At 32.4% G+C, this 26,478-nt stretch overlaps 1 protein-coding gene across 1 annotated transcript; it reads left to right on the top strand.

The window, feature by feature from the left end:
* The first annotated feature begins 5,170 nt into the window (after window positions 1–5,170).
* LOC8263088 (GDSL esterase/lipase At4g10955) lies at window positions 5,171–7,735 on the top strand. The gene is made up of 2 exons (XM_002526603.3): window positions 5,171–5,573; window positions 6,587–7,735. The coding sequence occupies exons 1-2, from the start codon at window positions 5,428–5,430 to the stop codon at window positions 7,608–7,610; spliced, it is 1,170 nt and encodes a 389-aa protein (XP_002526649.1). The 5' UTR covers window positions 5,171–5,427; the 3' UTR covers window positions 7,611–7,735.
* The last annotated feature ends 18,743 nt before the right edge of the window (window positions 7,736–26,478 follow it).

Raw genomic sequence — 26,478 nt, 5'->3', positions numbered from 1 at the left:
TTTCCTTATATATTTTTTTCACACGACCGTGGTCAAGGCCGTGCTGGTTAGCACGGCCGGAGTCTAGGCCGTGCTGAAACTGTGGATCTCACCAAGTAGGTTTTCACTATGGCCGTGCCCCAGCCGGTGCTGGCCACCACGGCCCGTGATGGCCTCGAAAACTGTGCCCAAACCATTATTTTGAAGACCAAGTTTCGATGGTTGGTCACGGCCAAAGTCCAGGCCGTGATGCTCAGCACGACCTTGACTCAAGCCGCGCTCAATGTGTGCAATGCGAGCTCTTGTCCGATCTTGATGAATTCTCATCCATTTCCACACGTATTAATCTATAATTGCTTAAACACCGATGACAGTCCTATAAATGCTCTTGAAATGCAAAAGAAGACAAAACACGGGTGATCTGGGAATAAAAGCACAATAATTGCTAAGAACATACGCAATAATATGCAAGCAAATATGTGTAAAACTATGCACATCACCCTCATAAGCATTATCGAGCAAGTTCTAAAAGTAAAGACAGTAATTGGCACTCCCAATAAGAAATAAATAAAAGCATATAAAGTGTGTGCTTACAATTAAGGCTCAATTTCTCACAAGTGTGCTTTTTGAGTAGGTTCCAAACAAAAATTATCAAAACAGAATTAAATAAACCAAACCAACTTAGTGCAAAACTCAAACTAATTAACTTACATTCTTTCGCAAGACTCAACACTATCGGTTTTACCCGATCACATGGACATAAACAGGATTTCAAAAGCAAGTCAACAGTAAGAGCATTGAAACAAAGTAAAAAAAATTTCAAAATTTTACAAAAAATTGCACAAAGAATAAAAAAATAACTGAGATGGGATAAATGAAATGCGATATATACACTAGAAAAGGATCCATATTTTATATACAAGAACAATAAAAATAAAATAAAAAACACACAAGATAAATAAAGCTAAAAGATAAACAAAATACAAGAAAACAAGTGTATATAAATATCACCCACCCCACACTTTAAGGACACACTATCCCCAGTGTAACATGTTATGGATACCCCGCATGGTAATGCTCATCTAAGAGAAACAAAGGCAACGCAATCCAAATGCATGACATGTATATAAGAAAAAAAGTAAATAAATGCAAAAATAAAAAAAAAATCTAGGGGACTGCCCTGATCGTTGATGTGCGTAAAATACACACATCTAAATGGGGTTTTTAAGATCGATTTTATGGATATTTGGATATGAATTGGTACCAACACTCACCTTATGCGTCTGTTTGTGTGCATTAGGTCCAAAAGGAGTCAAAGGATGATAAAGGAAAGAATTGGAGCATAATTGGACGTCAAAGCTACCGAAATGAGCTAAGTATGCCCATGCAGAAGGTTAACACGGTCGTTAGCTATACTCCACTGATAGGTACACTGCCTTAGGTCATAGTCTTACTTGACTTAGCACATATCAAGTTTTTGGCGCCGTTGCCGGGGAACTGTTTGAAAACTAGAGTGAAATTTGCTATTTGTTAATTTAGCCTTTTTTTTTCTTTCTTATTATTTTATGATTTTTTTATTTATTTATTTTATTTTATTTGTACATATTTATTTAGTTTAAGTTTATGATTCAGATAGTGAACGATAAGGAGGTTCAATGCTAAACTCAAACTCTTTGTATGACGCATTGGAAAATGGGAATAGGAACCAAGAGAGTGCTAAAAATTGGGATACTCGTGCATCTTTAGAAGCTCGAGTGGAATCGTTTTGCAGGGCTACCGATCAACTCTCCACTCCTATCCTTTCATCTCAAGTTTTTTGTGAATTTTGTTGTGGTTTACATTTGAGTAATGATTGTCCATTGTGTAGTGATTTTACTCTTTATTCTTATAACTGTGAACATGTGAATTATACGGGCAATTGGCCAAATGACTCGTATAGAAGCACATTAATCATACATTTAGATTACATATACTATGTGTTTAATATATTTCATGTATATTTTACATAAATTTTTTTGTTTCATATAATTAACTGAAAAATAAATAGAAATTTAACATAAACCTGCACTATGATTATAGGTGTCAAAATCAATAGATGAATTGTACACAGTCTATGAGTATGAGAAGACATATATAGTAGACCTAAGAGCAAAAACATGTACATGCAACAATTTTCAAATTGACCAAATACCATACCAACATGCTATAATATTACTCAAGGAAATGCATCAAGAACCATATACTTTCTACTCATAATACTTCATAATAGAGATGTTATTAAAAATATATGAAGCAATAGAGTATCCAATAGACAATCAAACAATATGGGACATTACCAATAGAAGTGAAAGAAATAATTGTCCTCCCACCACATGGAAGAATAAAGTCTAGAAGACCAACTTTGTGAAAGCATCTTATTCCTCAAATGATCATGCATCAACTAGCACAAAAGTGAATGTTGCTAAAGTATCTCATGTTAAACTTGATCATTCTAGACATACTCATAATTATGCGGATAAATATAAATCTTTTGTGAGTAGTAAGCATGATATTGTATACAAATTTTATGGATATTATTTCTCTTATAATACATATGGACTTAAAACCAATTGTAAAACTAGTAGACCATTTATTATATATTGCTCTTGTTGTAATAGAAATAGGCATTTTGCTTATGATTATGATTTCAAGAGGAAACACTCCAAAACCAAGATGGTTTAACTGCTAAGTTTAATAATCAAAGACTCAAAGAAAGATGAGTACCTAAAAAACTATTTTCTTCTTATTAGATGCAAGATAAAAAAGAAGAAGACTCGGAGAAAGTGAACAAATTGGTAATAACCAAAGGTCAAACTATTCAATTGGCATCAAACTCCAAAATATTAGAATGAAAATAGTAAGCAATGAAAACTGAAAGGAGTATGAAGACCATCTCAAAGTTTAATATATACTAGTCGTTTAATTGTGTGCTGCATAGTCACTATAATTATTTTAATTATAAATAATAATGTAAATGAGTTTATAAATAAAACTTAATAGAATTTTTAATCTTTTATAATTATTTATAAATAAAATATTTTAAAAATATTTCTTAAAATATTTTTAATATTTTAAAATTTTATTGATTTCAGAATTTTTTAATTAATGTAATAATATAAAAATTAGTTTAAAATATTCATTTATTGTTTTTGTTATTATATAAATTAATACTATAAATATAATTAAGATTACTATTTCTTAAGACTAGAAGTTGCATAATTAGAAAACTAATTTATTAGTTAATAAAATTTTTGAAATATAATCTAAAATATTATTTTTTTGAATTAGAAACATTGTTTTATTAGAAAACTAATTTTTTAGTTAATATAATATTAAAAATATTATTAAAATATTCTAGAATTAATTTATTGTTTGATCAAAAATATAATTTATTATTAATAGAATAATAATAAGATTATATATAAGCTTGAATCCCATGTGTAAAAACTAAGTACAAAAGTTAAACAAAAACTCTATGTGCCAAAATATAGTAATGTATGACAAGAAACATTTATGTCTTAGATTTTAATATACTAGTCGTTTAACCGCGTGTTGCACAGTTACTATAATTATTTTAATTATTAATAATAATATAAATTGAGTTTATAGATAAATATTAATATAATTTTGATATTTTATATTTATTTATAATATTATAGAAAGTAACAATAAATTAAATATTTTTAAATATCTTTTTAAAATGTTTTTAATAGTTTAAGTTTTATTAGTTTCAAGTTTTTTTTATTAGTGTAATAATTTATAAAATATATTTTAATAATATTCATTAATTAATTTTTATATTATATAAATTAATACTATAAATATATTTAAGATTATTTTTCTAATATTAGAAATTAATTTATTAGTTAATAAAAATATTTAAAATATTATTAAAAATATTAATTTCTTAGAATTACAATCATTTTTTAATTAAAAAATAATTTATTAGTTAATATAATATTAAAAATTTAACTAAAATATTATTATTTTTAGATTAGAGTCATTATTTAATTAGAAATAAAAAAATAATAAGATTATATATTGAATCTCATGTATCAAATTCTATGTATCAAAATATAATCATACTTGTAAAAAAAGTTTTATTTATCGAATTTAATATATATACTAGTCGTTTATCTACGCATTGCATAATTATTATAATTATTTTGATTATAAATAATAATAATAATTGAGTTTATAAATAAAACTTAATAAATTTTTTAATATTTTATAATTATTTATAATATTTTAAAAATTAATAATTACTTAAGTATTTTTTAATATTCTTTTAAATGTTTTTAGTATCTTAAAATTTAATTAGATTTAAAAAGTTCTATTAGTGTAATAATATAAAAATTATTTTAAAAATATTTATTAATTGATATTTACTGTTATATAAGTAAATACTAAACATATTTAATATTGTCACTTTTTAAGATTAGATATTATATAATTAGAAATAATAGTAAAAATTGAGTTTATAAGATAGAATTTAAAATAATATTTTAAAATTAATAATTAATTAAATATTTTAATTATTTTTTAAATATTTTCTAATATTTTAAAATATTATTAAATCTGAAAAATATATTAGTATAATAATTTAAAAATTATTTTAAAAATATTTATTAATTAATTTTTATTATTATATAAGTAAATATTAAATATATTTATTATTATTATTTTTAGGACTAGATATTGTATAATTAGAAACATGACTTATTAGTTAAATTAAAATATTAAAATATAATTTTTTAGAATTGAAATTATTGTCAAATTAGAAGATAAAATTTTTAATTAATACAATATAAAAAAATAATTAAAATATTATTCTTTAAAATTAAAATTATTATTTAATATAATATAATATATAATCTATTAATTAATAAATTAATAGAAAGTTAAAAAATCTCATATAATTTTAAATTTTATGTGTCAAAATTTAGTACATATATCAATGTAATAATTTTATATATTAAAAATAGTTATACATATTAAAAAGCTTTCATATTTTAAAATTTAATATATACATATAAATTTTCTTCGAGAAAAGATATATATAGATTATAGATATAGATATATGGATATAGGTTATGAGATAAGTGAGGATTTTGAAGTGACTATAAAGTAATTTTGTAATATTATTAGTTGAAAATGGATCCGCGTGAGAAGCACGTACAGATCCAATTGCTTAAGTGCCACAGTTTCATTTAACGAAAGAAAAAGAAACCGACAACTTGACAACATGGAAATAATATGACCGTTGGAAGATAAAGAAGAAAAAAGAAAAAGAAAAAGAAAACTTTTAAAAGAGAAGCCAAAGAATATGAAACCATTCTCTTTGTCAACAAGACAGAATACACCCACTCTTTCTCTTTCATTTCTTTCTTCTTATTGTTCTCTGTATTGATGAAGAGAGGCAGAGAAGAGGGCAGCAGCGACATGGATATCCAGGTTACAGAGGCAGAAGAGGAAGCACATCCATATGCATTTCATGTTTCTGGGCCTCGAAATGTTGCTTCTCCTAATTGGAGAGACCTCATCAATTCCAGTTGGTTAGCTTATATTATATGCCTTTTCTTTTCCTCTTCTTTTGTGCTTTTGAGTCTAATTCATCACTTATTCATTCACCCATTTTGCTACTAACAACAGTATTAATTGAAGTTTTGAGTTGGAAAGACTAGTGATTTTTTTTCCTATTATATCAGGAATCTTAATATTTATTGTATGAAAACAGAGGATTTGTCTACATTTAGTATGTGGGTTTCTGAGATTTGAATGTTAGATTGCTATAAAAGATAAGTTGCTGTCTAGCTAAGGAAATTGGCATGTTGGATTCAATGTATTGACCCGAATCCTTTATTTCTAAGTTTTTCTTTTGTGGATTGAACCCGATAGTCATCCTCAATTTGCTCATGCCAAATATTTGAAGTAACATGATTTCCCCGTGCTTGTATCTTGGAATTGATGATTGAATCTGCCTCAAGAATCTTTCTTTTAATAGATTATTACTACTCCTACTGCTATTACTACTGTTGTTATTATTATTAGGAAGAATTTAAGGATTTTATAGGTCTGGGAGTCATTTGACAATTTCATATTGATTCTTTAAGCGGAAAACTTAGCTACAGTTTGTTTACATTTTTCCATAGTGATTTGTTTAAATTTCTGATGTGAAAAAATAAAACCTGTTTTTAAATTCATGAATAAGTACCCATCATTGTTCTTGTTGTAGGTAGAAGACTGATGTTAAAAAATAAAACCTGTTTTTAAATTCATGAATAGTACCCATCACGGTTCTTGTTGTAAGTGGAAGATTTAGAGGATAATGGTTGGAATTTGTTCATTGAGATGACTGAATTACAATTCATATTCCAAGTTTGTTCACATTCGTATATTCTTCTCGATTGATGTTATTTCACTTCTTTAAACTTAAACTGTGTTGGAAAGCAAAAATTGGTATTTGCCACTAAGAGGATTCTGTAAAATTTTTTTATATGCATAATATGTTGCAAAATGTGATGTTTGGTCCAGAACCCCTTAGCGCATATATTGTTCAATTATGCAGGAAGGATGAGAACTATAAGAGAACAGTAATTGCCTGCTTCATTCAAGCAGTATACTTGCTCGAGCTTGACAGACAAGAGCATAGAACAGAAGAGAATGCCCTTGCTCCAAAGTGGTGGACGCGCTTCAAGTACAAACTGACACAAACATTAGTTGACGAAAGAGATGGATCGATATTTGGCGCAGTATTAGAATGGGATAGAACTGCAGCATTTGCTGATATGATACTCATTAGACCTAGTGGAGCGCCTAAGGCCGTTTTAGCACTCCGAGGAACACTACTCAAAGGCCCAACGATGCGTAGGGATATTGAGGATGACCTCCGCTTTCTGGCTTGGGAAAGCTTGAAGGGTTCTGTTAGATTCAAAGTAGCACTAGACGCTTTAAAACTGGTTGCTGAAAGCTATGGAAGCAGCAACGTATGCATTGCTGGCCATTCCTTGGGTGCTGGCTTTGCTTTACAAGTTGGAAAAACATTAGCTAAAGAAGGGGTATATGCGGAAGCCCATTTATTCAATCCTCCTTCGATTTCTATAGCTATGAGCTTAAGGAATATAGGGGAAAAAGCTGGAATTGCTTGGAAGAAACTTAAATCAATGCTTCCTTCAAATAGTGAATCTCAGGCTACAAATGATGCTGAGGACAAGACTTCTATTGTAGGATTGAGGAATTGGGTACCTAACTTCAGGGAAAAAACTTCAGTAGGGTTAAAAAAATGGGTACCTCATCTATATGTGAATAATAGTGATTATATATGTTGCTACTACACTGATCCTGATGGAGGAGCTCAAGATAAAAATGGTGATGATAAGGAGAATAGGGGTGATACAAATGGTGGACAAGTTGCAGCAAAGCTGTTTGTGATGTCCAAGGGAAAGCAGAAGTTTATGGAAGCTCATGGGTTAGAACAATGGTGGTCTGATGATTTGCAGCTTCAACTTGCTCTTAATAATAGCAAGCTGATAAGCAGGCAACTGAAATCATTGTATAGCCTTCCAGCCCCACAACCAACACACAGAATGTGATGATGCTTTCATTGTTTTGCTGCACATTGTTATTCCTGTTACCATTCTGGTGTTTGTAACTGCTTACAAATGTGATAAAAGGAAAATTGCATTTATTCTTTATACAATCTTTTTTATTCTGGTAATTTTACAAAATTAGTTACTATTTTATTAGGCTTGCATTCAAATGAAAAAATTGCATATTATTTAAAATTATTTGAAAAATTGATTCAATTTCTTTTGTATTATCATTTTTAATATTTAATGATTACAAAGAGGTTTTTTGTATAAAAAAGAAATTTAGTTGTCAAAGTAAAGTAATATCTAAGAAGAATTATTAATATAAAAATATAGTAAAAATTATAATAAGTAGAATAATTTTTGATAATTTAATATTTAAAATTTAATTAGATATTACAAGCATAATGATTTCAATCTTTAGCATTTAAAATTCAATTTTATCTCTATTTTCAAAGATTTTATAAGAGACAAACATAAAAATACAATACAAATATAAAACTAACAAAAAATAACAAATAAAATTCTTGATGAGAATCAATTAAGGATGTATGAAATCTTAGAGAATTATGAAAGTTGCACAGACGGTCCTTCAAGTTTAAGCCTAGTATCATTAAAATCTGTAAATTTAAGTTTGTATCACAAAATTCTTTAAATTTTAATTACACAGTCAGTACTCTTTTCTATTATTCATGGGCTAAAAACTTAATAAAAAAATTATGTGGCAGTCCAACTGGCCATTTTTTGAAAAAACAATTATAATATCATTATCACATGCCATGTCAACATAATAGGACCGATAGTATTAAGACATCTAACACTCATTGAAACTAAAAGCAAATACACTACACTAAATTAATTAAAATGAAATAATAAAATTAAAAATACTAAAAATTAAATTTAAACCACATACTTTTTCTTTCATTTTCTCACAATCCAAACATCCTAAATCCAAATAAAATCCCCAACTTGAAAATAATAGTTCCAATTAAAACAGAAAAAGAAAAACTTTACTGAGTTGAAAATCGAAATGATAAATAATCGAAACAAAAGAAATCTAAATAATAAATCCTAACAGAGACAACATTGACCCATAACCCAAATGGTTAGAGTTGTGTGACTGGAGTGAGACATGAGCATAGGAGAGTCTTGGGCGGCGACGAGAGAGCAGCATGAAAGAGAGTCTTGGACGGCGGCGAGAGAGGAGCATGACAGAGAGGCTTGCGGGGGCGACGAGACAGAAGAGTTACCAAGTTCAAAGCATTGATAACATATTTGTTCAACGAAAAGGGCGACAATGAAAGGAAGGCAACGAGAATGACGATGAAGCTCCTGAGTATTGTAAGGGCTTAGAGAGGTCCATTCCTCTCCTTTGCAATGGCACCAACACAGCTCAAAATGTAATGGCAGAGAGGAAAGTATACCGTCGCCTATAAGGGCTTGGTTTTTTTTCTTTTGTAATTTCATTTTCCATTTTGATTATTGATTTTAACTTAAGTATTTTTAATTTTGTTAATTTTGATTTAATAAATTAAGTATAGTGTATTATATTTCAAGTGCCATATATTTGAATGTTATAGGTTCTCATAATGTTGATGTGGCATATAATTATGACATATGCGATCTCATACATCCATTTTTCTTAAACAAATATCAATCATTAATTTTGTGACGGTTAATTTATTCAGGTAGTTATACTTCATTTTCTCTTCACTTACCAGCATGTGGAATATCATATTACTTTTTCTTTTTAATTCTCAAGATAAGAAGCTAGGGTTCTTTTTAGGTAATGCTAATGTAACAATACAGAAATTTATTTGCATGTTACCAAATTAAAAGGAATTGAAGTATTGTCCAAAGGAAAAGTTTATTTTGTATAAGTTAAAAGCTAAAAGGGTCAAGGTGTAAAAGTTAAGAAACTAATACTATTTAAACTATATGAGTCAATCCGGCACCAGCATATAATGGTTAAAACACTAAGATAGAGAAAATCTAATATTGCTAACAAAAAAAAGTAAAGACAAGATAATTACTAATACTAATAAAAAATTTATTATTAATAATCTAAATGAGCTTTAGCATATAACTTTTTAATCCATTTTGCACGTTATTTCTATATATTTTTATTTCTTTTCATACTAAATAATTAAAATATTAATTTAATAGAGATTAACAAGGTGTTAATTTTCTTTTCTTCCAAATAAGATGTAGCATCAATAATAAAGTCTATGAGACTGATTATTGATTATTGGAATTGTACTAATATAGCTAGCATAAAGGAATAAGCTTATCTTCCATAGACCATCCAAGATCATATAAATATAATAAAATGATTTTTAGGATTATTTTGTTTAAAATAAAGTCACTTTATTTTGTTTTAAACACCATTAATTTTAATTAGTTTAAACTTTTTTCTTTCAATTTTTTAAGTAAAGATCGTAATAATCTGTTGAACTCTCTATACTTTTGTGAAATTTAATGATTTATAAAAAAATTGATAAAGTTATGAAAAATATTAAATTTTTCATAATTGCGAAATATGTTGTTAAATTATGAAAAATGACAATTCTATTCTTTTTTTTTTTACAAATTATACTAATTTTTCCTAAAAATTATTAGTTGTAAAAAATGATTTATTACGAAGAAAATGATTACTTTTGCAAAATTTAACGATTTAAGAAAAATTGATAAATTTATGAAAAATACTAAATTTTTCATAATCATGAAATATATTGCTAAATTACGAAAACTGATCATTTCATATTTTTTTTTTATAAAGTAAAATAATTTTTCATAAGTTCTACTAGTTGCGAAAAAATGAATGATATTACAAAAAAAATTACTTTTACAAAATTTAATGATTTATAAGAAAATAACAAATTTATGAAAAATGCTAAATCTTGTAATCACGAAATGTATTGTTAAATTACGAAAAATGATAATCTTCTTCATGTTTTTCACAAATTATACTAATATTTCATAAGTGTTATTAGTTGCAAAAAAATGATTACTTTAGGGAAATTTATTGATTTACGAAAATATTAATAAATTTAGGAAAAATATTAAATTTCTGGTAATGGCGAATTATATTGCTAAATTATGAAAAATGACAATCCTCTTCATATTTTTACGTAAATTACACTAATTTTTCGTAAGTCAAACTAGTTACGAAAATAATAAATAATATTATGAAAAAAATGATAACTTTTGCAAAATTTAATGATTTATAAAAAAATTGATAAATTTATAAAAAATATTAAATTTCTCATAATTATAAAATTTATTGCTGAATTATGAAAAATGACAATCATTTTTATATTTTTTTTGCAAATTAAACTATTTTTTATACATTTTAAGAGTGCATAGATTTTTAAAACTATCTTATGTTACTTTAGCAGATATCATTTTAATTGGTAATTTATATTTACAGGTTATCTAATTTTTTTAAAATAAAATTTATATAAATAAAAATTAATTGTCATTGTCTAATTGGTGAGTTAAAATAAAGCATTATTACTTTGTTTTGAAAACAAAGTAACTATAAATTTTTCATATAGTTAAGCAAATGATAGTATCAATATAACTATTAACATTTGAAAAAATCATTATTTTCATAAAATTGGTTATTTCCTTTTTTAAAATAGCCTATTTTATGACTTTTGAGTATTCTTTTTCTATTTTAGTTAATAAATAATATATTAGAGAATAAGATATCTTCTTATATAAGAAGATAATCATTTATTATTTAGTGATAATTATTGTTGATTCTAAAGTTTTATATATGATTTTAATGATGTAAAATATTATTATTACTAACAATCTTATTTAGTGTTGTTGTTGTTAGTAAGTACTCTTTGATTACCATTGATACAATGAAACAAATATATATTAGGATAGATTTACGTCCATGAACTTTTTGTCACGCTTGTAAATTGTCTATTTTCACAATTGTGAATAAAAGTTCCCACTCGTGAAGGTGCAGCTCAAAAGAAAAAGTAACAAAAGGATTCATGGCTAGCCTTTCTAGGGATGAATGTGAAGATACATGGCCATGAACAAATATTCACGCTTGTGAAGTCTGTCTAGCTTGAATAAGTAAGGAAAATCACAATAGTCTTCACGACCAGTGTTCTCAGCCATGAAGTTAAAGATTCACAACCTTGAATAATTTTTTCTACCCATGAAGAAAACATTCACTCTATGAACAAGGATTCTCGCCCGTCAAGGATTTTACTCTCTAAATATGAAGAAACCATAGAAGGCTTCACGATCAAGGTTCCCAGTTGTGAACTTTTGTTCACGCCCATAACCGGTTCTAGACTTTTGAATCTGAATTTTGTGCTGAAGTTTCACGGCCATGAAGGAAGATTCCTACCCCATAAAGCTACATTTATGAAGATTGTTAAAACAACTATTTGTGCATTTAATAAGGGTATAATGTCTCTATTTCATCTAAAACTATATAACTCCATTTTTAACAGTTATAGGGCAAACAAAAGCATTTACTTTGAGCCACTATTTATATTAACTCTCAACAACCTTAAAATCTTCTTTATCTTGCTTTAAAGATTCAAGATTGGGCTTGAACCTTTAGATAGTTGAGTGATTAATTCTTGTATTCAAAGCTTAAAAAGGGTCAAGTTGAGTGTTTGGGCAAGGGATTGATTGCTCTTATAACTAAGATTGGAAATCTAAGATTGGATTAAAGTGTGAGCCATTAGAAAACACTTGGATTTAAGTGTTAGCCATTGAAACACTAGTAAGAGGTTAGAGTGTGAGCCTTAGAAAAATACTTGGGTTTGAGTGTTAGCTACTGAAACACTTATAAGAAGTTTGAGTGTAAGCTTGGAAATACTTAGTTTGATCTTGCACTCGTAAAAGGATCGTTGATGATGAAAATCAAGTGAAGCTTGAGGAGTGGACGTAGGCAAGGAGTTGGCTGAACTACTACAAACCCTTGAGCTTGATTTTCTCTTTCCTAAGCTCTTATAGTTACTTGTGTTCATGTTATTGCTTATATTCTCATGTTGGATTGCTTAACTGGTTTGGTTAATTGCTTTCGCTTATATTGGTATTAATACTCAAGTTTTTCAAATCAAAAGTTTTTAGTTGAAATTGATTTTTATAAACATCCAATTCACCCCCTCTTAGTTTCCATAGGGTATTTCAATTAGGATAATGTCTTTATCTTATTAGTGATAATAAAGATAATTATCTCTTACTTATTTGTGATAATTAAGAGAATTATCTATTTTTATTTTATGTTTAGCTATTTAGGATTTTGTGTTTGCTATATAAGCAACTTATGTGCTCTGTAATAAGACATCTTTTAAATCAATAAACAATTCATAAATTTTTTTTGTATTTTATCCATCAAACCTCTATGGTTATTTGATATCGATTGATAACTAAAAACTATAAAGCTAATCTATTATACGCAAGAAAGACAGGGTTGACCAAGTTTGTATCCTTCTATAATAGAAAGTCTAAGAGACCATGTAATGGACGAACTTTAGTTAGAGAGTCCGACCCGACCTAGAATTCTTCAGACAGTCAAAAGAATAAGTCCTATTATATCTAAGCCAACCTATATCTATAGAGTTCTACTTCAATGTCTATATAATGAGCTATAAGAAAACATTTACAGGTGCATGTCACTTTATACACTCATTGTATGCAGGCCATTCTTTCATAGATTACTGACTTAATCATCGGAGTAAGTGACCGGACAACCCCGTTCAATGCTTTCCAACCATCCTTGCAGGTACTCCTAAGATCGAATCAGCCCTTGGAGATCTTGTTGATAGCTCACTCTTGACATAGTTATCAATTGACGCCTTCTATGGGAAACTTTATGCAGAAAGCTTTGTTTCCCTACCTTATCAAGCTAAATAGCATCTGATCAGAATCAAACTAGGGATGTTCTCCCACCAGGACTAGAGTTGGAGCTAGTGATGTACTTGCCAAATCCTCAATTCTTTCACAGGTCAATCATCGAATCCCAGGTCCTCCTAGACCCACCATACCATCTTCTCAAACTTGGAAAAAGAATATTTTTTATCATTACATGCCTGAGCAAATCTTTAGCAAAAATTATACCTGGAGAGGTCCACCAGCCGTGGAGGATATCTCGGTTGCATAATAGAGGGAGATAAGGTAGAGACCTTGAGCCCCTAAGTCTCAGCCACCATTCTGTTTGTCACCCATCACACCTCAGAGCCAACTTCCACCACCTAGTCTTTCTTAGAGTCCTTGGTAGCTAACGCTAGAGGACGTTGTTGGTATGTATAATCGGCTGGTGTAGGAGATGAAAAATTATTATGAGAGCATTTTAGCTCAGACCCTTGCGAGGCAAGCTACACCGACTAGCACCAGTCGAGCTTTAGGGACAATCGAGCACACCAACCATCTAAATTCTAAAGACAACAAATACTCGGATAGAGGATAATTGGTCTTGAAAAAGGAATAGCCCGAGGAGGAAAATCTCAATTCTCAAACTCATGACTCTGCATGGATTGAAGAGACGATCAATAAGAAAATAAATGATGCTCTGAAAAAGTATTATACTTGAAGGATAATTTAAGATGAAGTCCTCTCTAAGGGTAATGTCTTGTGCTTGAGTATCCTGGCAGAGCACTTTTCCGAGAAGCTGAGGTTTCCACCTTTGGATTCCTATGATGGTTTCGGGGATCCATTAGGCCATGTTAATAATTTTAATATCAAGATGGGGTTGCATAATGTATTAGATCCAATCAGGCATAGGATTTTTTCAATAATCCTAAAGGAAAGGGCTCAAAAGTGGTATTAGAGCTTACTAGATGGCTCGATATACAACTTTGCTGTACTCGTAGAATGATGAAAACTCGGTTCATCACTAGAATACCTCTAAAAAAGAGATCCAGTGCTCCAAAGAAGTGTATTCAGAGGTGAGATGAGAGCTTGAAAGACTTTGTGGAAAGATTCAATAAGGAGGTTGTCCAAGTAAAGAAACTTAACTAGGATACAACCATAGATGCAATGATCGATAATACTTGCATGAAAAAGTTCAAAGATTCGCTAACTATCGACCCACCAGAGTCGTATGCAGAGCTTCTAGACCGAGCTCATAGCCTCATCAGATTAGAGGAAGACTACCGAGTTGGAAGGAGAACCAACTACGAAATCGATCGAAAAGGAAAGCTGACAAGCCCAACCTAGGGTATAAGGATGATAGGAGGAGGAGTGATTCTAGGAGAAATAATATGAAAGATCTTGTTCCTCTAAACACATTAAGGGAAAACATCTTGATGTGGGTTCAGAAGAATAAAGGAGATATTGGGTATCCAAACCTTATGAGAGAGCAAACCATGAATTCCAGGAACAAAAACAAATTCTTTAAGTTCTATAATGGTCATGGGCATGATACAGAGGATTGTATTCACCTCAAAAGAGAGATTAATTGGTTGATTGAGAGGAGTCACCTCAAAAGATTTGTTACTAGGAAGGAGAGCAAGTCAGACAGAAATAGAAGCTCTATGGACATCAGAAGATCAATGGATAGAGATCGGGAGGGGTCCCTAGGGAAAAGAGATTCTGAAAAGGGAGATATTTATGTGATCTTTGGTGAAGCAAAGTTTATAGTTAAGAGCTCCAAAAGAAAAAGAGGTCAAGTAATGATGGCGGAGAATGAAAAGCTTCCAAATATAGTTTTTTCAAAGGAGGATGGAAAAGAAATTGAAATACCTCATCAAGATGCCTTGGTAGTCTCATGATTCATTGAGAATTATTGGGTAAGGAGGCTATTCATGGATCACGTAAGCACAATTAACATCATGACTTCACAGTGCTGCAAAGCCATCGGTAAAGGAGTTAAGGGAAGAACATTCACATAATAGAGTGAATTGCTTTTTGGATTAAAGTAAGCTGCTACAAGATTCCAAAGCTATTCCCAAGATAAAAATTCCCAATAAAAACAGCTCATGTACAAAATCATAACCCAAAGCAGAATAAAACTAAGTGGTAATGGAATATGATAGAAAATGGTAAAAGAGGGGGTTATCTACAGAATCAATAAATGAATGAAGGCTATTTGGCTAGAATGAAAAACCTAAGTGCCTCTATCATACCAAAGTGTTAAACTCTACTTGTGGCCTTCATAAGCATTACCGAGCAAGTTCTAAAAGTAAAGACAGTAATTGGCACTTTCAACAAGAAATAAATACAAGCATATAAAGTGTATGCTTACAATTTAGGCTCAATTTCTCATAAGTGTGCTTTTGAGTAGCTTCCAAACAAAAATCATCAAAACAGAATTAGATAACTAAAGCAACTTAGTACAAAACTCAAACTAATTATCTTACATTCTTCCGCAAGACTCAACACTATCGGTTTTACCCGATCACATGGACATAAACAGGATTTCCAAAAGCAAGTCAACAGTAAAAGCATCGAAACAAAGTGAAAAATTTTCAAAATTTTACAAAAAATTGCACAAAGAATAAACAAATAACTGAGATGGGATAATTGAAATGCGATATATACACTAGAAAAGGATCTAAATTTCATATACAAAACAATAAAACATGAAAGCAAGTATATATTAATATCACCACCCCATACTTGAAGGACACACTGTCCTCAGTGTACAAAATATAAGAAATGCAAAATGAAAAAGAAATAATACTGCCCTGACTATAGCTCTGGGGTGAAAGAGGTGCATCATCAGATATATCAGAGCGCTGGCTGGTCTGTGGTGGAGAAGTGGCTGCTCTCTGAGGATCGAAAGTAGTGTCACATGCAGGAGCTGGTGGATCAGTAGGAGCAGCGTCAATAGAAGGCTCGTCAGGCTGCTGTGTTGAAGGGTGCTCAGTCGGAGAGGGGGGCCAGCTGGATCATCCGCTAGAGGGATGTCAAAATGGCTCGCTCCGGAACCCGTGAATGATGTGCAAAGTCTGTAGCAAAATATCATCAAACATGTCATTGGCCATAGAGGCCTCTAACCTACCTCCATGTTCAATCAGGGCCTGAAGCATAGCCCTCTGCCTCTCAAACTGAGCCATCATCTGGCTCTAAAACTCAGCCTGACGCTGTAAAAGGTCCTACTAAAAAGCCTCTTGTCGAATGAAATAGCTGCTTCTCCTCGCCAACCTCTGTGCGCAGCTCTAAAACTTCGGTTGGAGACTCTAAAACAGTGATGAAGAACCAGAAGGAGCTGAAGTAGATGGTTTGGAGGAAGACTCCAGAATATCAGAAGAAGGTGGGACATCCTGTGTACCATGGGCTCGTGGGGTAGGTCGCTCCTCTCTGAGTGATGCCAAGAGATCATTCCTCAGTCTATACTCTGGTCCTAGCGGACCCTGGCTATGAGTCACCATCCCCATACTAATCAATTGGGGAAGTCCCAAAGTCTCCATCACCCCCAGCTCTGTCAAATGTGGTATCGCCTCCTCTAAAACTCCTAAGCTCCTAGTCAGTCGAGTAATGTAAGTCCCAAAACAAAAAAAATACCTTCTTTGAGTTGTTGCAGAAGGCACTAATCTATCTGGCCAACAAATATCCCATGTCAACGGACTGGTGCTGATGCATGCTGTAAAGTATAAACAGGTCTGATTGGGTAACTACACCACCACTATCTCCCCTGCCAGTAATGGTCCTAGCCAGCAATACAGTGAGGGATCTTTCTAGGTAACCAGTTCAATTTATCCACATGGAGTTTAACTTCACCATCACAAGGCAGACCAACATGCTAATATAAAACAGATACAACAGAGTCGACTATATATGATAGAGCCTATTGTTTAGCGGCTAACAATAATAATAAAGAGAAAAATAAAAAATTAATCACAATCATGAATAATGGTAGAAAAGAAAAATGGAAAATATGAGCAAGTTAAGTATATAAAGTAAATTAAAGAGAACAAAAGAAAATTAAGCAGAAACATGAATGTAAATGCATGCACCAAATAATAAAATAAGGAAATAAACTAAAAAAAAATTTGAAACACAAATTCGAACACAAAGAAAACATAAATTCGAACTAATATCAAAATAAAATAACAGAAAATGAAGTTGGAGAGTACTTACTTGAAAAACGCAATATCCAAAGCCTTCGAGATGAGAAATAAAAAGTGAGAGAGTAAGAGAGGAGAGAATTGCTAAAACTAAAAGGAGAGCAAAATTTTTGGCCATTTCGAAATGAAGTGGTATATATAGGCAGTGTACGGAACACGCCCGTGTTCACCAACAGGGGTCATGTTAACGAACACGGTCTGGATATCGGGCCGTGTTAATCGAATTAAAACGTGCTGACTTACCAACTTCCGAGAACACGCCCGTGTTTATGGAACACGGGGACGTGTTAGGGACACAGTCAGGCATAAATGCCCGTGTGGCCTATTGTGAACGTGTTCATCTTAATTTGATTTTCTTCAATTAGAACACGGTCCGTGTTAATAAACACGGTCTTGAACACGCCCGTGTTGCTCTCCAAAAAATACAAAACTTGCGATCCTCAACACTTTCTCACTCTTTCTCACCTGCACAACCAATAAGTCCTCAACTCATACACTCAACATAAATAAAACTTACCAAAAACAAACTGTAAAATCTATCAAACTAAGTTCACAATAAAGGGTAAATTATTAAAATTGAAAAATAGAATTTGGGGTGCCTCCCAAAAGCACTTCTTTTTGATGTGATGAGTCTTCTTAGCTGGACTCATGGTGAAAAGCAAACTGTGGGGATTGACGACCATCCATCCTTCTTCCAAGCAAATGGCTTCAAGTATCCGCTTAGAGGGATAATCGTCGATTTTCTCTTCCCGACTATCAACCAAGCTGCTAGTATGATGGGCAAAACTCGCTCCTCGTATAATTGCACGTAGTCTTAATGCTCTAGGGGCTCTTCCAATTTGAAAGCTGGAGTTTCAACAATTGGAAGGATCAATGGTTGGGCAATTTCTTCAAGAGTGTCGATGGTTTTCTTCAGTCCTTGGCTTGGTTCACTTGCTAGAAGAAACTCGAGCTCCTCCAAGACTTCTTCATTGGATAACTAGTGCTCATCTTCCATCATCGAAGGGGCTTGTGGAAAATCTACCAACAATTCCTCTAACTGCAACTCAGCATCATCAACTGTACATTCCTGTTGATAGTCTTTCAGAGGAATTATGTTCGCCTCTTTCTTTTCTGGTTCCATCTCCATGTTCAAGAAATCGTCCTGCACAGAAGCATCATAGTCAAACATAGTAGATAAACCAGAAAAATTCTCACCTGAATGCAAAGTGATGGCGCTCAAATGCTCCTCGGATTTAGTAGCGTTTAATGGAGTTCCCCATTGTTCTGTCGCTAGTAACTTGAAAATCAAGCCTACTTGATGCTCTATTGATAAGCATCATACTACACATGTTTTCATGCCCGATTGTTCACATTTTTATGCATGATTATCCCGTTTTATGCTAGAATCATCTGTCTTTTGTTTCCCTTTTCGTTTGAGGTCATTTCGAAGGACACCATCGATGTCGGGGAAATACGTGGGATTACGGAGCAAAATCCATCAAATTGGGCGAGAACAAGCACCCCGAGGGTTGAGCACGGCCTGGACTCCAGCTGTGCTGAATTATCAAGAGGCTATCCCCAATTGTGCCATTTCAAACACGCCTTAGTAGCCACCACGGCCTCCGGCCGTACGACTGTGGTGGCTCGGCCTGACAGACTCCACAGTTCAAGACTGGACTCGTGTCTTGAATCAACTATATAGGCGATTTTGAATTCTAATTGAAGAGGACGATTTTTGGACTCAATTCCAAGACACATACTTAATCAAATATTTCCTATACCTCAATTGTAGGCGGGAGAGATCAATTTTCATCAATTGAAGGGGGATTCCACTTATTCCAACATCGAATTGAAGATCAAGACAAACTTTGGAAGCATTCAAGAGGCAACTAGGGTTTGAGATTTTGAATTTGCAAATTTAGGGTTTCTCATTCGACTTGAAAGAGAAGGGTGTACATACCTTTAATTTGTTTTTCCTTATTTTGTTCTTTAATTGCTTTGACTATGAACATGAGCGGCTAGATCTTTTGAATCCATTAGGGTTCACCTTTGTTGATGGATTATGCTTAATTGTTAGTTTTTATAATTGTCATTCTTGCAATCTTCTTGCTATTCAGAATAAAAGTTTGATGCGGTTAATTTGAGACGTTAGATTAATTGTTTATTAGGTTGTTTCTTGACATTGAGAAATGCTTGTTATAACTGGATTTTGAATAGTAAGGACTGGTAGTTAACACTTAGATATGAGGTTGATTTACTCACGGATTAAGAACTAACAACTCTTAATAGTCTTAAATCATACTTAATGCTAATTTGTAGTAATCTGATAGGAAGAGATTCCATTAGGTTAGTGCAGGTTTAGGAATCCGGTAAGCTCGAGAGAGGAACCGGGATTCAATTCAGGATTTAGGCACGGGTAAGCAAGATCGGCAATCCATAAAATTCATCTTTAGAATTCCATCACTTAGGCTCCCTTTTGGATTTATTTCTCTCTTTACAATTGTCTTTTAATTGTCCATTATTGTCCTTCATTTACTTAATTGCACTCATAACCATTAGCTGGTATGTTAGAACTTTCACACCCTATTTCAGACTAGATAACATAGCAAGCAGTAGTAACTCTAGGTTCACCCGATCTCTAGGGATACGACCTTGATACTCACTAGTGCTAGGCTGCATCGGTAGGTTCACTGCCTTAAGTGTAGGGTGTACATACCTTTAATTTGTTTTTCCTTATTTTGTTCTGTCGCTAGTAACTTGAAAATCAAGCCTACTTGATGCTCTATGTTCTCAATCGAGGCTTATTGACCTTCAAGTACCCTCTCTGTTTGTTGGAATCTATCCTTAAGACTTGCAATAAACCTCATCCTCAGCTCCTCTAACACTAACTCTTCACCTTGAGTTGATGGTGCAAGATTAGGCTGCTGAAATTCTGATGGTTCTTGGCCATCTAAGCTCCATCCAAAGGGTGAATGAGTGCTCAACTCTTGATTGTAGGTGCTTCCATACGAGTCATTTGGCCAACTTCCCGTATAATTCACCTGTTCATAGTTATAAGAATAATGAGCAACATCACTATACAATGGACAATCATTACTCAAATGTAAACCACAACAAAATTCATAAAAAACCTGAGATGAAAGGATAGGAGTGGAGAGTTGATCGGTAGCCCTACAAAATGATTCCACTCAAGCTTCTAAAGATGCACGGGTATCCTAATTTTTAGCACTCTCTTGGTTCCTAATCCCATTTTCCAATGTGTCATACAAAGAGTTTAGCACTCTCTTCGTTCCTTCCATGTTTCTTTTTATCTCGTTAAAGGCTTTTATCACCATATATGATGGCTCCAGATCTTTTGTAGGCACTCTAGCTTGGGGAGTATGTGAAAAGGATATACATTGATGGCTGACCCATCGTCTACCATCACACATAGGGTCCTTTTCTGCTTGACTTATGTTGCTATATAGAGAGCCTTATTGTGGTCTCTTGCCTAGAGTGGTAAATTTTCATTTGAGAAAATGATCATCTCGATGGTCTTATTAGTTACCGTTTTGAAAATTTCCTCAGGGGTAGCCACTATGTTAATGCTTATACTAGACAAGGCCTAAATTAAAGCCTTTCTATGATTCGATGAGTGCATCAACGCCTCCCAGATGTCGATTGTCTTCTTTACTTCCTTCAACTGTTCTAATAATCCATTATCTCCTTGAGGAGCTTTCTCAACCTGCTTCATTCTTAAACCCATGTGTCTTTACCTATTAACTCGGCTTCTTTCTCAGCGTTATTGTCTGCCTAGATATCATTTGTCCTAGCATCTTGGACCTCACACTAATCTCTAGAACTGTATCAGATGTCTATAGCCATGACCGACTTCTTTTACCCTTCTTTCTAAACCTCTAAAAGATAAGTCTCACACGTTGCTTCATCATCTGACCCCTAGCCACTTGGCACAATATCCTTAATCTGAATTTCAGTCGAAGGAGACTTTGAATAACAGACCTTGAAATTGAAATTGCCTGAAGGCTATCCTAATAGATCTTCACATTTATATCGAGGAGTGGCTCAACTTGCAATTCTCCATCGTTAATCAAGTCTTCAATCTCGTGCTTAAGACGGTTGCACTGGTCCATCACATGCTCGAGAGCCTAGTGATACTCACAATACTGACCACCGTGAGATTTAGGATTATTCTTAGGCAACTGGGCATTGAGTTTCCTGCTCCATTTTAGGTGATAGAACACTAAGAATAGTGGTGCCCTTAGCTCGGTGAAGGTTCTTTTTGGGCTATTTAGCTTGGTTTCTGGTTCTGGTTCAAGTCGGGGTATGTCCTCGAAAGAGTTCATAACCTCCTCCTCACTAAAGTCAGAGGTGATCATGGACACTTAGTTTAATAGTGGTGTGTTATCATGGTTTGGTAAGGGGTTTCTTCTAGTATGGGGCTGGAATGGGTCGGTTAGTTTTTTGGCATTAATGAGGTCTCGAAATTCATGTTTCAGCCAGATATAGTTATTTGTGTGGTAGCCAAGTGCTTGTTGAAACTTGCAGTAGGTGTTGGGTTTGTAATTAGGTGCATTTGGGTTATGTGGGGTTTTGAGGGTGGTTGGTTGGAGCATGCCATTTTGCACTAACCTGTCAAAAACTTTTGAGAGAAGTTGCCTGAAGTTGGAGAAATTCCTAAGTTGCTGGACAACATTCACATCCAAAGTTATACTTCCTCCATCCTAATAATTCGGCCTTCCGCCAGTTCTCACAGTATTCCTTTTGTCATTCTCTCGACCTGAAGCCCATCATCATACAAGTCTATGAAAGTCTTCAGGTTCATCATTTGAAGCCTTTTAATCTAACTAGGAAGAACATTTCAGACCACCAAACAAACTTGGTCCTTTTAAAAGAGCTTGTATCAACCCGGACTCATTCAGTTTTTGCCTAGTGGACTTGGGATCTCTAATTAAGACTTCCAACTGAGTATTATAGTCATAGTGCTTAATACATGAGTTACACAAATCACGCAATTTAGCTTTGTTAGATTTTTTCAGACCATGATACCAGTTTACAATTGGTCCTTTTAGTGACAGTGTAAATAGTTTGACAATTTAGGTGCTACTCGGCTTTGTAATTCCCATGATGGTGACATACTACTTTAGATAAACCTTTGGATTACCAGTCCCACTGAACTTGTTCATCTCAGTGATAGAACATAAATAGTTATACTTATTGTATTTAATTCCCTTATATTTTAATTGGATATTGTGCTTAATTATGGAAATTATATTTCTTTTAATCTAAGTGGTGAAATATCAAGGATTGAGTAAAATTCAGCTTAAAGACATGTTTTAAAGCATCACTAGTCAAAAATCAAGTCTTTTAGAGGAAGAGTGAAAATTTATGCAGAAGGTCACTTTTAACAAGGCATGACCACGCCCTACAATCTGTGAGCTGCTGGAATCTGTTGAAATTTTTTTGAATATTTTTAGTTAAATGCTTGTTGGGTATTTTGGTTTAACACTGCTTCACACCCCAAAAGAAGGGAGCTACGTATGAGTTAAACTTGTCGACGAAAGTCTTCTTTCTCGACGGTGAAGTAATTTTACGGTGGACCCACTTTTATGTTATTTAGTTAACTTTCTTTTCTTACAGATTCAAATAGATAACTTTTTTTTCTTGGATTTTGAATTTAAAATCGCATGAGTAGGCTAACATGTTAGATTTACCTTTCTTTAATGTTGGTTAATGTATTTGAATGATTAGATTTAGGTTATTCGTGTATTGGCTCAATATTCATGAGGGATAGAAATCTTTATTATATCCTTGATATTACACATGTTTGCATGCTTGATTTTAAGTTTTTTTAGGACAAATTATATCTTTTGTATTAGAATCACCATGTTTTAGTTTCCTTTGTGTCTTAGGTGTTCTTCTAGGTGCATTATCAAAGTTAGAGAGAAATTAGACCAAGATTGGGAAGAAACAGAGGAATCGGCGTGTTAGACTGTTGAACACGCCCGTGTTGAGGAGCACGGTCAGGGTTAGAGGGCGTGCTGAAATGCCTTACACATGGTGAGAAGAAGCGATTTGCAACACGGTTTCCAAGAGTGACACGGCCTAGGAGCATGCCCGTGCTGAGCAGCACGGCCTAAATCCAAATCGTGCTGAAGAATGACAGATGTATAATTTTAGCTCAACACGGCAAGGATCCAAGTGTTAGATTCCCAAACCTAATTTAAAAGAAAAGAAAAAGAAAGAGAAAAAAGACATTCGATTAGAGGCAGCTAAAAGGCTAGATAGACGTAGAGAGAAAACTTTAGGGTATTCTAGACAAACCTCAAGAGCCACCTTCTAGACAATCAAGAAGAGGAAAACAGAGACGAATTCCACTTCAATATCATCCAGATAGTTGTTCTTGAGGATTGGTTTGAAGATTCAAAGGAAAGAATAAGGAGATCTTGAGCTGTACAGATTGGATCCAAAGTTATTCAAGAGGGGATAGCATTTCACCATTTGAGAAAAGGGTGTTCATGTTCTTTTCAATTCTTGTTTATTTTGTATTTGATTCTTGTATTAGTTTAATCATGAACATATGTAACTAATCATATTAAATCCATTTGGGGGTAATCTTTAGCCATACTAGGCTTGTTTTGTGCTTAAGTGATTGGATTGTTGATTTAAGATTGTAGCTCTCATTCAAGTACAATAAAATCTATTATTTCTTCTTCATTGTTGAATCAATTTGAGAACTCCTTTGTAATTGAGAAATTCAATTGAGTTTGGACAATTGCTTGTATGATTAAGTGATTTGCATTAGATAAGTGTAATAACTTACTAGGATAAGAACTAGACATTCTTATTAGCAATAATTTAGAGATTAATGCTATTCTAAAATCATTTGTTAAGAAGAGATTCCAACTTTAAATCTTTAGGATTAGGAATTGGTTAACTCGAGAGAGGCTAATTCATTTAAAAAATTATCCACAGATCGCAATTCTTAATCAATCAATTTATAATTTATCGTTTTTAAGCCAGCTAGCTAAAGGGAATCCCCAATTGGGTTAACTCATCTCATTGCATTCTTAATCATTTTTAGTTAATAATCTTCATCACCTTTTGATCGGTTAGATAATAGAAATAGTGTAGTAGCAGTAGCTTCTCAATTCTTGTGGGATACGCCATTGATACTTGCCATAGCTAGATTATATTTGATAGGTGCACTTGTATGTAGATTGCTAGTTGTGTTTAGCTAGCATCACTTTATTTATTATAAGCCCTTTTCATCTAATTGATCTTCTTTGTCATTAAAATGAGTTTATTTACTTGTATTATTTCTTTCACTTGTTTCCATGCATAAACCTTGGGTTTAATACAATGGAGCATTAAAATTAGCAAATCTAGCCTAGACATAAACCCAGAGCCGATCGGCTCTATATAATACCGATCGGCTGTACGTAGAGCCGATCGGCTATATGATATGGTTAAATCGGCTGTTTGTCCAAAACCTATCTTTTTTTTGTTAATTTTGAGGATTCTTGTTGTTTTCTGTTAAAATTAATTCATTTTTAATCATTTTTTAAGTTATTTAGTTGTAGGAAAGGATTAAAATAATTTAGTTTTACTGCTTTTCATATTTTATTTTATTTTACTTAATATTTTGTGAATGGATGGACAAATACCTGTTATGTGAATGGCAAGAAAATTGAACATCTAGACTTAGGCTTAAAATTTAGACTTTGGCATATAATTTATAGCCCATTAGATTAATATGATTGATAAACTAGGCTTAAATCATAAAATTCACTTAGACTTGGCGGGCTTTGCTATGTCTAATTAATTAATTGACTTACCTAGAATAGGAGGACTGAAATGGTCATTAGCATGTAAACTGTAGCCCACTTAGAATAAAAACTTAGTAATCAAAGCATAACTTGCAATTGAGCTAGATTAGGTAGGCCTTATTACACATAATTGAGTAGTTAACTTAGGCTAACCAAATAAATAGGAATTGGATTAAAGCTACAAATAGGCTAGATTTAGGTGGACCTCACATGCTGTAGTACTTGATAGGTAGAAATATTTGTGTTGCATTTATAAGAAAATGCTGTTAAAAATAAAATTGAAACTAGGAATACACAAATAAGTAAGTTGGCTTCTGGATCCATCTCTAGATGTGGCGAAGATTCCTTATGAAATCTAGTACGCTACTCAATTAGTAAAAGTGTTTCGGAGAACTACTCGGATAGTGACTCATTTTCTCCTCGCTTATCTTTATTATTAGTTAGCATACTCCTAGTTAGGTTAAAAAACTTTACAATACCGTAGTCGCTAGAGACACGAGTGCACGCCCAAAACCACTGCCCATAATAATGCTTAAGTTGAAATTATTTTACAAAGGAATAAGGTCCAATTTGCCCCTCAAACTTTTCGAATAATATCAATACACCTCATTTGACCTTTTTTATTCAATTAGTCCAAGACTTTTTTTTAGCTCAATTTCTCCTTTAGTCACTCTGTCTTAATAAATAAAGAATAATCTAATAATTCTTAAAAACCTATTTTATAATCTAAAAACAACTTAAATATTTAATTATATTTCATTATGTCGTGGTTTAAATTAAAGATTTTAATTTAGTTTCAGATTAAAATTTATTATTTCTCTATTATATCACTCTTTTATTAGAGAGAGTGAAATTTACTCTCCCAAACATAGATTAAATTGAGCCAAAAAAATAAAATTTTAGGTTGAATTGTCTCAAAATGTCAAAAAGGGTTAATTTAATCCCTTTTAATAAGTTGCAGGGGCAAATTGAACTTTATTCCTTTTATCAATTTTGTAACACCCGGAATTTTTT

This window comes from Ricinus communis, chromosome 5 (genome assembly GCF_019578655.1).
Source record: "Ricinus communis isolate WT05 ecotype wild-type chromosome 5, ASM1957865v1, whole genome shotgun sequence".
NCBI classification, from domain to species: domain Eukaryota; kingdom Viridiplantae; phylum Streptophyta; class Magnoliopsida; order Malpighiales; family Euphorbiaceae; genus Ricinus; species Ricinus communis.
Note: the sequence above shows the minus strand (reverse complement) of the source record. Positions and strands in the feature narration are given on the sequence as shown.